We start from the raw sequence: 14,259 nt of genomic DNA on the forward strand, positions 1-14,259 counted from the left end.
CTCCAGGCTTCATAAAACCTGGTGAGAAGGAGGAGCCAGGAATATACAGGCTGGAGAGTTGGCCAGAGAGGAATCTCATAAGATTCGACAAGGAGATGTGCAGGGTCCTTCACTGGAGAGGAATAACCACAGGTACTATTACAGATTAGGGGTTGAATGCAGGTAAGCAGCTCTGTGAAGAGAGATTTGGGAGTCCTGGTGTTAACAACCAGGAGGCAGCAATTTGTCCTTGTGGCCAAGAAGGCCAATGGGATGTGGAAAGCAGGTGGAGGGAGGTCATCCTGCCCCTCTCCTCAGCTCTAGAGAGGTCACACCTGGAGTACTGTGTATAGTTATGAACTCCCCAGTGTAAGATGGACGTGGAGCTTCTAGACAGGGTCCAGTGTAGAGTGACAAAGATTAAGGGACTGAAGCATCTCTTGTACGAGCAAAGACTAAGTGAGCTGGGCCTGTTTAGCTTGCAGAAGAGAAGACTGAGAAGGGGATCTGATCAACATGTACAAATACCTGAGGGGAGAATGAAGGGAGGAAGGGGCCAAGCTCTTCTCAATGGTGGCCGGTGACAGAAGGAGTAATGAGTACAAGTTGAAACACAGGAATCTCCATGTGAGGGAGAACTTATTTCCTGTGAGGGTGCCAGAGCCCTGGAACAGGCTGCCCAGGGAGGTTGTGGAGTCTCCTTCTCTGGAGATCTTCAAAACTCACCTGCATACGACCCTGTGCCATATGCTCTGGATATTCCTGTTGGAGCAGAGGAGTTGAACTAGGTGATTTCTCTAGGTCCCTTCCAACCTCAACCATTCTTTGATTCTGTAATTCTGTTGTTCCAAACAGCAATAAGAACATGTCTGGAGTAATGTGTGTAGTTGTGGTTATTCAGATTCAAGAAAGGTTTACTTAGAGATGCAAAAGAAGTCTATTAGGAGAGTTCAGATGAGGAAATATTTGAGGAAATATGACAGGAAATTAGAAGAATTCAGATTTTTTAGGCTAGTAAAGCAAAGGTCAGTGTGTCTACTGCTGCCTATGAAAACATGAGGGATGTAAACACCAGGGAAAGGAAAGTGCTATTTAAGGATAAAGCTGGTAAAAGAATGAATGATTATAAAATTTCTGTGAATATACCTAAGCTGGCAATTGGAATATCATTTTGAATCATGGAAGGGATGTGACAACATATTTTTCGATGAGAGCAGTGCATGTCAGAAAGCGAACTACTTTTAAGGTGGAAGATGGCAAATTAATGAATGGAATGAAGTGGTAGTATATAGCTTTGAGATGTTTTTATGATGAATTTACAAGCTGCTATTTATACTATTTAGTATGTAGTGTAATACCTTAATTTGTCTACATCTTAGCACACATGATAGGCTAACACTGTATTATTTTTATGTGCTTGAAAACCTGGAAATAAGAAGGCTCTTAAATTTATACCCTTAAGCTTCTTCTGTTACCCTCTTGCATCAGCTCAAATGACCCTTGTGGGATAGTACTCTACTGCCAAAGTAAATGTCTTTTGTATTCTTAAGGGTAATTCTATTTTTGCTGGTTTAACTAAAACTGCACTTCACAGCAAAGAGGACAGAAAAGGTCAGCTTCTTAAAAAGACAAGGCTGAGTTTTGAAATACGATCTCATTTTGAACTTCTAGACAGAGCTGCCTAAATGAGGAAAAAAAAGTGCCTTGCTTAGCTGTGGGAAAGCGTCTGTATATTTTGTTTGCTGCAACCTGCAGAGATTAACTCAGGAGAGATTTCCCCATACTTCGCTTGTCTGCCACCTGGGAGAAAGATCTGGGTGCTCCAGCTGCTGTTCAAAGAAATGCTGTGTCCAATGGACTCTCTGAAGTCTGTGCAAAAAGCTGGGCTGTGAGTATAGGCCATCAAATTATGTATTGCCTCTGCCAAAGCAATTTCTTAGAGGAAAATTGCAAGGCTTTCATTTCCGTACATTTCTGCTCCTTCCTGTGAAAGCACTCTCTGGCCTTCTGTAATGATTTCAACAGGTTGCACAAGGTGGGCAGCTCCAAAACAAGTACTTTGGAAGGAGTTTAACTAAATTTCTATTAGTTCCTTACAGATAAGATTACTGTTATGACATTTTTAAGTACTTGCTATGTATTATAAAGACATTCTTTCCAGTGCTATTCAAATCCCATGAAAGTACATATTTTTCTCTTAAAATTGCATTATAAACAGAAGACAATGATATATAAATAATAGAAATTAACGCATCTGTAATATCAGCTAACTGGTGATTTGCATGATAGAATGCTTTTATAGACAAAGATTAGAGCTTATTATATGTCTTTACTCAATTTGCCTATATGTAGCCTGCTTTGATAATTTAGACACAAGCCGCTGTTCATTCTAATTACTGAATGGGATTTAAGTTTCTTGCTTTCCCCTGTGATGCTTTATTTGATCACTGGTAAGAGAGGAAGATGATCTATATAACACAGCAGGACAGCTGTCCACAGAAAAAATTCTTGTCTTTGTTATAACTGTTTAAGGATTCCTTTGCTAACATTTCAGCTATTCAATATATTTAAATGCCATACTTTCTTCTTCTCTTAATATGTCACAGTATAATTTGTATTTTTGCGGTATAATGTATTTTGCATTTTAATGATGTTGCTAGACCTGCTTTTACTGCAGATTATGTTTTGCTATAAATAGAAGAAGCTGGAAGCACAATGTGAATAAACATGTCCTAAAATATCAGTAGGGCCCTAAAATTAAGCTGACAATGAATCTATGCAGTAAAGTAAAAAATGAAACAAACACAGAGTCCCATTATCTATTATAATCAGATAGGACTATTAAAATCACTGCTATTTAAGTCAAAAATGTATGAGATGCTGCATACAGCAAATGCAGTTCCTAATGTCTATCAGTAAGTTTGGTAGGTGTAATTGTGTGCTATGTACATGCTCTGTAGCGATCCCTAAGATGCTCCTCAGTCATAGAACAAGTAAATCAGTTTTAAGTGGCTGGGCTAAAAGCCAACTTCTCACATTTCTCCCAAGGTAAATAGGGACCTCATTACGAGTAAAATCAAGGTCTCGGCAAGTCTTTGCTGCCTCTTGGCGAAGCTTTTCTGAGTCCATTGCTGATTATAAGGGAAGGCTGCAAGCAGAGCGCAGCAGAGCAGTTTTGCTTCCAATAATGAGTGCCTGTTGCTGAAAGTGTTTATTCATGATTTATTCATCATTCTGTTGAGGATTTTGTTTTTGTAGCTAAACTGAGTGTACTTTTTGTTTCACTTCAGCCCTCTGTGGTTTTGTCGCACTGATTTTAATTATCTTTCCCTAACAGGCTGCTTAAAAAACCTCAAAGTACTCAATGTGAGTTTTAATAATTTGAAATCAGTCCCTCCGGAACTGGGTGACTGTGAGAATCTGGAAAAGCTGGATTTGTCTGGAAATCTGGAAATAACAGAGCTACCATTTGAAGTAAGATAACTCTTTCTGGTACCTTTTTTACTTAGATTACAAGGTATCTTTTCATGGGTTTAAAATGTTCTCACAACAGATTAAATCACAACCCTGGCAGTTTTTAGCAATAATGTTCCAGCAGTACTATCACTGCAAATACCTTAACAACAGTTAAACAGGACCAAAGTTCTATCTTTTAGTTTTTAAATGACTAAATTCTGCTGATATTTATTCTGGTAGGTGAAAGAGTACACGATCCCAAAAGGGAATTTGCCCAGTGATGATAAGGAGAAGGCAGCAAGTAGCTGAGTTCAGGGGAAGCAAAGTGTATCTTGACAGTCAAATACCCATACTAGCTTTAAATTGTTGACATTTTTTTTTTTTTTAAAGAATATAGGGAGGTCTGTGAACAGCATTGCATACTGACGTGGACATGAGTAGCTGACATAACTGTAGGTCTGTATTACCTGTGAAGCAAGGTATGAACATAAAGACCCATGAAAGGAGTACCCAATATGACATCGTTTCTTGTGGTGGATGCATTACTGGCTTCTAACTTAGCTAGCAGTTTCAAGATTTGCTGTTCCCAGAGAAATTAAAATAGTTTGCAAGAACCTAAACCTAGTCTCAGGTTCAATCAGCATTTCCGAGGTACTTAAATCACTGATTACTGTAGGATGAATGCGGAGAGATTCAGGAAGAAGTGTCAGGCTCGTCTTGGCTGATTTCTGCTTTTTCTCCCACTAAACCTCTGAACATCTGTTACTAGTCCAGGCAATCTTTGCTATCCAGACAATGCTGCAGGAGTTATGGTTGTGTGAGCTCTGTTTTGGCCATACTTATGTTCGGCTCTGAAGAAATGGAAACAGTAAATAAATCACCCTCTAGCTTTTCACTGTAAAGCAATTTACTTGATGAAGAACAATTCTGAAATGATGGGAAGGAAACGAAAACAAGGATGAACATTAGCTTCACCCTATGAGTGGACACTGGACAGAAATGTTGTCTGTAGTAGAAATGATGCAGGGGCATTCTACCCTTTCCTCTCCTCCTCCTTCATATTAGTAAAGGTAGGATCTGAAAAGAAGAGATTTTGCTTAAAGGATAAAAAGTAATCAAAATGGAACCAGGAAAATAGAGATCCTGAACAAGCAAAGGAGTCAAATTTAAAGAGCCATGACGAGTGAATTCAAACCCAGAGACCAAATCAATGTATTATGTCCCTATCACTGCTCTGTTAAAATTGATGGGAGTTTTCCAGTGGTTTCTGAACATTTTACAGTGCACAGGCTTAAGCTTTGCTGTGTGTTGTGGGTAGCCTTTGAGAGTAAATAAAGCTAATGGCACATCTAAATCCTTACAGGGCAGAAACCCAAAAGTATTAATCTTAGAAAGCTCAAAGTATCTTTTCTCCTCTAGTAGTCTCATATTCAAATAGGCTTGAAAGACAGTAAAACTATATGTAGGCTACTGGGCGTACTGTATGTTTCTACTATTGGAAAAACTTTGAACTGTGCAGATGGCTGTGGATTCTGTAGAAAAACTGGGAGCAACATCATGTCAGAGTGGTCTACAAAGTCAAAAGGACATATATTGGCATTGCCTATTGTGTTTCTTCGCTTCTCTGGAGGGTAGCACTTAATTTGTATTTGCTGTGACCCAGAAGGCAGTCTACAGAAACTCTTCTAATTTGGTTTATAAAATTAGTTTCCTGGAATCAATGTTTCAAGGGCAGCTCTGGAAGCTGCACATACAGTTAAGCAAACATCTTTTGTTAAATGATTTAAAAGGCTACAGGGCATTTGGCCTTCAGTGTAGTCAATATGGCTGAAGTTATTCAGAGCAATTGCGTCAGTATCCTTGCTAATATAATAGGTATCTGTTGTACAATCCTCAGATGAGCAAAAGGTGGTAGTCACTGGTGGGTAACTGCTTCCTGAATTAAAAAGTATAGAATTAATCTAAATTGTCTGAGGATATGAAAAAGGGAAAGTGGAGAGACTTTGTGAACTGTTTGTGACTCCACATTAGATAGATTAGATGCAATTATCTAATACATTTATTCCTAAAATCTATTAATGCTGTGAAATATTCATTGCTTGTTATTCTCCCCTGCAGTGTGAGTATTGGGAATGCAAGAGCGTGAATGTGCTAGTACGTGGAAGTTTTGTTTTGGTAGGTGAATGGGATGCTTTATAATACCAGGAAAAAAGAATGTGGTAACTGATGCATGAAATAAATTGGAGAACTTTTAAAACTATTTCTTCTTATCATCTTTTAGAAGATTCTATTTTTATTTGACTTTCAAATCATTAAAAATTCCTCAGGAGATGGTTAAGACTTTTTTGAGAGAAGCAATACTATTCTCCTGTGTAAAACTTACTTTTAAGAGGTAAAGGCCAACTCCAACACAGCAGAAATGATCAAAGTGTAATTTTACCTTGGTTTTGTACATAGAATAATGGCTACAGAAACACTGATAACATACACAGTAATGGATTCACGGAGATTGATAACAGGCCTATAATTCAGTCAGGAGTTTTTGACAGCATCATAAAAGTTTATGAGATGATCAGAGCACAGCCTGAATTACATCACCAGTAATCTGTCTTCCTACTCAATTTCTATTTCCTTGTTGAAAGGTGCAGAAAATAAAGAACTCTGAAAGCTTTTAGTTTTTTAAAAAAATCTTATGCTTTTGATTTCTTGGGGAAAGAATTCTGGATTTTAATAGATATGAAAATCAATATGATGACTTAATTTACATTTGAAATGTCAGGAGAAGGGATCACATCGTGCATGACTTGTGTAATTGCTACCCAAGACAGACACAACTAGATGTATTACACAAAACCATATGGTGACCTCAAATACCCATTGAATTAAATTTTCTGATTTGAAATTACAGCTGTGTCATATATGTACACAAATTTCTACTGGCATATTCATTGTTTCTTATGAATTTCCCAGTCAGATAACTAAGAAATTCAGATTGTTACAAATTCTCTTTACTATGATGGGATGACTGGCCGTCTGGATGAGAGGACAGCCATGGATGTTGTCCACCTTGACTTCAGCCAGACTTTCAACAGTGTCTCCCATAATATCCTCGCAGGAAAGTTCCGGAAGTGTGGACTGGACGAGTGCACAGTGAGGTGGATTGAGAACCGGCTTGATAGTCAGAGGGTGGTTATAAATGGGGCTGAGTCCAGTTGGAGGCCTGTGGCCTGTGGTGTCACCCAGGGGTCAGTACTGGGCCTGGTGCTATTCAACCTGTTCATCAATGACCTGGACGAGGGCACGGAGTGCACCCTGAGCAAGTTTGCAGATGATCCCAAGCTGGGTGGAGTGGTCGACACTCCAGAGGGCTGTGCTGCCATCCAGAGGGACCTGGACAGGCTGGAGAGGTGGGCAGAGAGGAACATGATGAGATTCAACAATGACAAGTGCAGGGTCCTGCCCCTGGGGAGGAACAACCCCAGGTACCAGTGTGGATTAGGGACTGACCTGCTGGAAAGCAGGTCCACAGACAAGGACCTGGGAGTCCTGCTGGTCAACAAGTTGCCCATGAGGCAGCAGTGCCCTCATGGCCAAGAAGGCCAATGGGCTCCTGGCTGCATCAGGAGGATGTTGCCAGCAGGGGCAGGGAGGGGATCCTGCCCCTCTGCTCAGCTCTGGGGAGGCCACACCTGGAATACTGTGTGCAGTTCTGGGCTCCCCAGGACAAGAGGGACATGCAGCTTCTAGAGAGGATCCAGCGGAGGGCAAGAAAGATCATTAAGGGAGTAGAGCATCTCTTGTACAAGGAGAGACGGAGTGAGTTGGGCCTGTTTAGCCTGGAGAAGAAAGGACTGAGAAGGGATCTGATTCATATATTTAAGTATATGAAGGGGGAATGTAGGGATGTAGGATGGGGCCAAGCTCTTCTCAGTGGTGGCCAGTGACAGGACAAGGAGAAATGGGTGTAAGTTGAAACACAATAAGTTCCATCTCTATATGAGGAAGAACTTCACTATGAGGGTGCCAGAGCCCTGGAACAGGCTGCCCAGAGAGGTTGTGGAGTCTCCTTCTCTGGAGGTCTTCAAAACCCACCTGGATGACACCTTGTGCCATATGCTGTAGCTGGAACAGGGGGTTTGGACTAGATGATCTCTAGAGGTCCCTTCCAATCTTAACCGTTCTGTGAGTCTGTCTGTTAACTTGTTAATATGTTTTGTAATTTGAGCAGTTAAAAAATGGAATCTGTTTTCTTTTCAGGTAGCTTAAATATATAGTGATTGTATTTTTTGCCTATTTATTGATTTCAGTTTTCAGCATGGAGCAGCTTTATTCAGTGTAGATCTAGCTGTGTAGATCTAGCTATGGTCTAGCTGTGCTAGCACAACGAGGTTTCCCTGTATCTTCACTCTGTATGAATAGGTGTAATAATGGGTAGCCATATGTCCCCTTTTCTGAGTGTACCAAAGCTTCAGGCATGGCAGTGCGCTTGGGCTAGTCCTACCTGTTTCACAGAGTGCGTAACTAGACTATGATGAATATGTGTACGCAATAGCTGGACTTTTGTGGGTATTTTTGTATGGCTTTGCTCTGTAGCCATTGCTTGAGTGTAGAGTCTTGTGCTGTGGTGTCATGAGGCAAGTGCACTGATCATTTGCCTTTTCATTCCTTGCAAAATGCTCTTGTCCTATGTCCAAAGGCAACCTCTTCAGTCTGTACCTCTTCTCATTTAATCTTACATGATGTGATCTGACACTCTATTACAAAATTTTCATTTTGCAAGGCTTAGGATTTCATAATATACTATACCATGCCCAAGGAAGAGCAGATTGGTTCAATGTCTCTTTTTCAGTTTGTTTTTAATTCTCTTCCGTTATTGCAGTTGCCTTCATTTTTAGATTTTAAATTTCCATTTATCTTTAAGGTTAGATTACTTGCACAGTAAGTCTTCTAACAGCAAAGGTTTGTAGATCTGCAGTTGAATACAAGTCTGTCTTGGCCACATTTGTAAGTTAGAAGTGTCTCTCTATGAGGGAAAACATGAATTGAAATCAAGTGTAAATGTTAGGTAAGACAACCTGGCTGGTATTCCATTCATACAGCTAGTTTGTGACACTCACATCTGGACCACAGCTGGCCACAGAGGGGTTTAGGGCACATCTCCCCTCAGATCACATATATAAAGCTTCTCTGAAGAGCTGAATTTGCCCCTTTAGCTAAGCAGATTAAGAGAGAAATCATTTATATATGATATGTAGTCCCTCTCCTAGCACAAAAGTATTTTCCAGCTCTGGAATGCTCTATGTACTGTAATGCTCTATGGCTACAGAGACAAGGGAGACATGGATGCATTTACTGTATTTGCTGTATTTGCTGTATTTGCTTTTTTTTTTTTTTTTTTTTATGAATTGGTAAGAGGCTGGTGTTTTTATTATTTTATGTAGCTCCTGATGCTGATTTGATACATGTTATGCAATTAATTACTTTTTTTAGGAATGAAGATGGTATTAAAGAGCAGGTATGTCTTCAGCTGTGTGTAGAAACACTGCTTTGACATTAATCTGAGATTAATGAAGACTTTATTGGACTCTATAGTTACTTACTGCATTATCTGATTAATGTTTCCAGTGCATGGCAGAATATTTCTTTTGGTTTGATATTACAAAGAGACAACTTTACTGTGCTGAAGAGGCCATTCTTTTTCCGTACTGTAAACTTCTCTTAGTAATGCTACTTCAATTAAGAGTATTGATAGATGTGACCTGAAAGACACTTAATGAGAAAACGGAGAAGATGAGGGAATTCTCATTTCCTCCATCTGTTCGATCTGATGTGCCACATGCCCATAGTGACAGAGCTGAGAAGCCACTTTACCCACCAGCACCAAGCCAGAAATACTTGAGGTTAGAAGATCTGATGTTCAAAATTTAAAAAGGGAATAATACAAAATAATTTTCTGCTGAACAATTTTAAATATCAGTATGTATTTTCCTTTTCCTTTGTGAGGCCACAAAGTGAAGATACGAGATAGAGACTGCCGTAGCACATGAATACTTTGCCAAGAAAGGGCATGTGTATATATATGCTTGTGTTTCCATGCCATTCATATGTAAACTGATCTGTGAAGTTCAGAAAAATGGCAAAGTTATGCTTTCTGGCTGTTTTGCAAACCATCATTTCAAGAGATCAAATAAAACCCTGTTTTGTAGTTCTGATGAATAGGAAGGACTTCAGCTAAGTCTTGATATCAGGAAGTAGAGAATTGGGGAGCTTTCAAAACATGCACAGAATAACCTCAGATATTGCTAGTGCAGTTTTGCTGTTTTGTTTACTTTTACCTGAACACTACAATATTATTTAGCTCTGTTTTGCATCTTTCAACAATGCTGGTATATCTGACCCTGAAAGACATTGTTTTGATGAGTGCTTCACCATGAACTAACGTTAGTCTTCTAAAGGTTTCTGACATAGCAGCATCCAAAAATGTAAACGAGGAGTTTTGGTTATTTGTGCAATTTCAAAAAAAATTAAATCAGATATTTTGGGTCTTCTTTGGTTTGATTCTCTTGTTGCGACCAGTTTTATTGCAAAGGGATATGTAAGCTTAATAGCAGGAAGAGTGGGTACAAGGTTTCTCATTAGCATGTAATTCTTCAAAGTCCTCAACCTTCAAGCCTTTATTTTTTTTCCTTTACCATTTTTGTTGTGTGTGTAAAAACTGCAAAATTGAAATCTGAATCAACTGGAAGAAAAGGACAGTAATTTTCCAGAAGTTTGACCATGCAGCCAGGCATGGGAAGAGATTGTTTCTCTGTTATTCTGTGGGATTATATAGCAGCTGTAAAGTCCCTACATTTGCAACATCTTTAGTATTTTTTAAAGGAATGATATGCTAGATATGTTATAATTGAATTTTACTTGTGCAATTTGATGTTTTTGAATAAATTCAGGATCATAAAGCTGAGAGCTGTGTAATAGAGCTTGACTTGCTACCATGAAGCCAGCATCACCAAGCCAACCCCTGGTGAAATTATTATTCTTTTGAAATTGCTGGCAAAAGTCCTACTTTTTGCAGCTGCTTCATGCAGATGCATTTCTGTTGGAGGGAATTTCATCTTGCTTTTCTTTGGTCGGTGCTTGTTTTCTCTTCAGATTTGCTTAATGATCCAGACATGTTGCTTTCTGTCACAGTTGGCCAAAGTGCTGTCAATCTCTTCTAAAGAACAGCTGCTTTATGGAAATGGTATAAAATGTGACATCAAACATTAGCAGGAGGGGTGTGAAAAATATAAGAGCAGGTGCAAAAGTGTCAGATGTCAGAGGAGATTCAGGGAGGCCTTAGTGCTGTGGGAGCTCTTATAAATGTTTTAACAGACAAGGGAGTGAAGAAGGGCACTGTTCTATGTTGGGAAACAGGATTATGTGGTTAGACATAGAAAAGCATGTCAGTTGATATTGTCTTGACACTGTGCCTCGAAAGTCTCATAATTAATATAGCAGCACTTCAAAAACATCCCACTGTTGAAGCAAGTCAGCAGCTAATAATAAGTGACCACTTTATTAAGGAAGCAAGCCCTGTTTACCTGCCTACCTTGGTGCCACAGATCTTTACCTTTCACTTGAGTTCAATGAAAGCAATACCGCCTCTCACACGTTAAAATTTCATATAGCAAGGAATGACAGAGAAGTGTTTTTACAGACTTACAAGTGAGTAACACTGCAATGTGACTATCTTGTCCAAAGGGTGAATTTAACTGTAAAAAGATTTTGCAGTAGGCAAACCTACCCAACATTGTTCCAGCTCTGCTTTATCAGAAAACAGTTCAACATCTCCCTGAATTCAATAGCAACAGAGCCTTTTAAAATTCCACCAGCACAGATAATATGAAGCAGATTTTACATAACCACTGAATAGATGTAATGACGGAAGTAGTACATAGTACTCCAACATTTATATATCTTAACTTAAAGGAAGGATATCATTTGCTTATGAAGACGAGCATTGCTTTTGAATGGCTTACTCTTGCATGACAAAAGTAAAGAGAACCATTTATTTATCATTTCTGGCTAAACTAATCTTTGCAGGTATTTCAGAATTATTGCAGAACAAAAGAATTGATAAAAAAATACAAGTCTTTTCATTCTGTCTTTGCTGATCTCCGAATCAGCAGAGATGCAGAATCAGCTATCTCTTATGGTTGTATGTGGTTGTATTTTTCCTTGAGACAAACTGACTGAAAGTGCATATGGTGTTCTGGATGTAGGTGGGCAGTGGAGTTATGTAGTGGTAAGTAATTCACAGGGTTATTATTGTATATCATATTACATATATGTCCAGCTACTTACTTGCCAAGCTGCTAGTATATATTGAGCAGAAGATTTTTACAAAGATAAATACAATTACTTTTTTCACCTTTCTGTTTCTTCCCAGCTTCCAGGTGATTTAAGGAATGTGCATAGTTCACTTTTTTTTTTATTAGCTTTTACTTTTCCACATTAGATTTTATTTGATATACAATTGTGAAAATTTTGACATTTTAGATATAGGCTGTTAATAGTAAATGTTGCTCAAACTTGGTGTATGTTCAGTAGTCAGTTTCCTATCTGTGTTTATTTGTTTAAAGCCAAACTATGTTGATATTCCTAAAATGTCATGTTCATAGAAAATATTATCTGGCACTGTAAAACATGTATGTTTCTATATGATAAATGTGCAGATATTTTCTCTTACTTAATATTAAGTAATAGGAATATGTCTCCAGCAACAATGTGGAGCTAAATAAATAAAATAACAGGACCTGGGATATGGTATGAAAGGGACTGGATAGTAAAATTATTTGTTTGGAAGCTGCTTCTTTTAATAGCAGGGCATAGAAGAAAAAATGCAATATATGTCTGAATTTGTATTGTTTTAGTACCATGAGGCCTAATTATACACAATTTATCCTCTGAGTAACTGTGCTGGACTGGACCACATGATTGACTTTCTTAGACAAAGTTTCCTTGTGCTTTTAAATGACAGAGAAAAAAGCCAGCAATCCGGGGAGTATTATATGCTGAGAATTCAGTGTTAATGCCTCTCTTTCCCGAGATGCTCTGCGCTGATGGAAGTTCTGCTGACATAATTTAGATCTAGAAGCTTGCCAGAATTACAGGATCTTCTTGATTGCACTGGGGATTGAGCTAGATATTTTCTGTTCAGACAGTTTTATTAGAAAATACCAATTTCAGCAAGTATTTCATTAGTGTATATTAAAAAAAAAAAAGAATTAAAGGGAATCTTTAAAGAATTTTCAGTAAAAAGTCTCCCTAGCAGCTGGAGGGCTTTCCATGCCCACAGCTGTGGGGCAGTGCTGGAATGTAATTTGCTAAGTCATGCTGCCAAATGGCTGGAGACTGTCCAGTGTTTACGACAGGTCTTGGCCAGTTCCAGGATAGGTGAAGCTTCCTTTGAAAGCCAATCATCAGAAGTTTTTGTAGGTAAATGTATGAATAAGTAGTCACTCATATTATCATTAGAACTGTTTAATAACAATAATACTTAATCTTTTCCTGAGGGCTACTTGGATGCAACCTGCAGGGTAGCAGTAAAGTAGTAGAAACTGTAGAAAGAGTTCTTTAATGCAACCATATGTCCCTGGAAAGCAGCCACATGTGATTAGGGCAAACCCACCCCACTGCACATGGAATATACATGCCATTCCTTCCTTGACTTTTGTGTCCAGGTCAGGAAAAAAGCTTCTTTCTGCTAACTATACTAGCTGCATTCCAATTTTTACATTTACATTTTGAGTAGCAGAACACAATGTAAGTCCCCCTACAAATACTGGTAAAATGTAGACAGGAATGCATCTTTTGGGTTTGAATGAATGAGCTCCAGCTTTTCCTGATAGGTTGACAATCACGTCAAAAGTTTGCACAGAAAAAAAAAAAATATACATAAATGTCTACCTAGGAGCACTGTAAGAAAGGAAAAAGTGGATGGAGAGAAATTTGATTGTAAACCTGGCAAGCCAGAGGGCTGTTAATTGTAATGTCCAGTTGTTGGCAATGTTATCACTTGTAGGTTTTTGTACCACCAGGTACATACAGTCTGTGTCATTAACCTCACCCCACCCCAACCTCATTTTGCAAAGGATTTTTTGCCACAGTTTGCTCAAGAAGTTAAGGTCTATTTCCAGACCAGATATGTCAAAGGATGCAGAACAGCCTGTAGCTTTCCCAAATTTGGGGATTTTCATTATGATTGACAATTTGCATTGCAATCCCTACTTCAGGAATAGGTAAGTCTAATTCTGATTTGCAGGGTTCTTTTGCTTGATGATCAGCTGGTGATATTTGTCAAACCAATAATGGTACTCAGCTCCACAACAGGCAAGAAACATGCTTTGCAGTGAAGTAGCTGTTGCAAGGCAAAATGTTCCATTTCATTTGTAAAGCAAAAAAATGGACAGTCTTATTTCTGCTATCACATGAGACAACTAACATCACAAATCACTCTTCAAATATTTTGGCCTTGGCTGTTGAAGACACAAATACTAGTATTCTGCCTTCTGTATGAATTTTACCTCTACAAATACCTCACTGGAATTGGTAAAAATAATGGGTTGAAATTTTTATTTTACAATAAGATTTACTTTTATAGACAAGGTGGTTTCTGGCACAACAAACACCATGTTTTTAAAAGTTTGTCAGGCTATGCTTGTCCAGTTTAATGTAGAAAGCTATTGTCATTTCCCTGCATAAGTATACATAAGGTGAAATGATTTCATCAACATCAATCATCAAAATGCTGCAGCTATAATAAGTTGAAGTCATAGGATCTCT

General features: G+C 38.6%; 1 protein-coding gene across 1 annotated transcript in view; it reads left to right on the top strand.

The window, feature by feature from the left end:
• The window catches only part of LRRC2 (leucine rich repeat containing 2), a 49,207-nt gene that overhangs the window by 24,062 nt on the left and 10,886 nt on the right, over window positions 1–14,259 (top strand). Inside the window, exon 4 of the mRNA XM_026053392.1 lies at window positions 3,317–3,453. Coding sequence (XP_025909177.1) covers window positions 3,317–3,453 — 137 coding nt within the window. The remainder of the gene's footprint in view (window positions 1–3,316; window positions 3,454–14,259) is intronic.

Source organism: Nothoprocta perdicaria, unplaced genomic scaffold, assembly GCF_003342845.1.
Source record: "Nothoprocta perdicaria isolate Ctin4 unplaced genomic scaffold, notPer1 scaffold_114, whole genome shotgun sequence".
Lineage (NCBI taxonomy): Eukaryota > Metazoa > Chordata > Aves > Tinamiformes > Tinamidae > Nothoprocta > Nothoprocta perdicaria.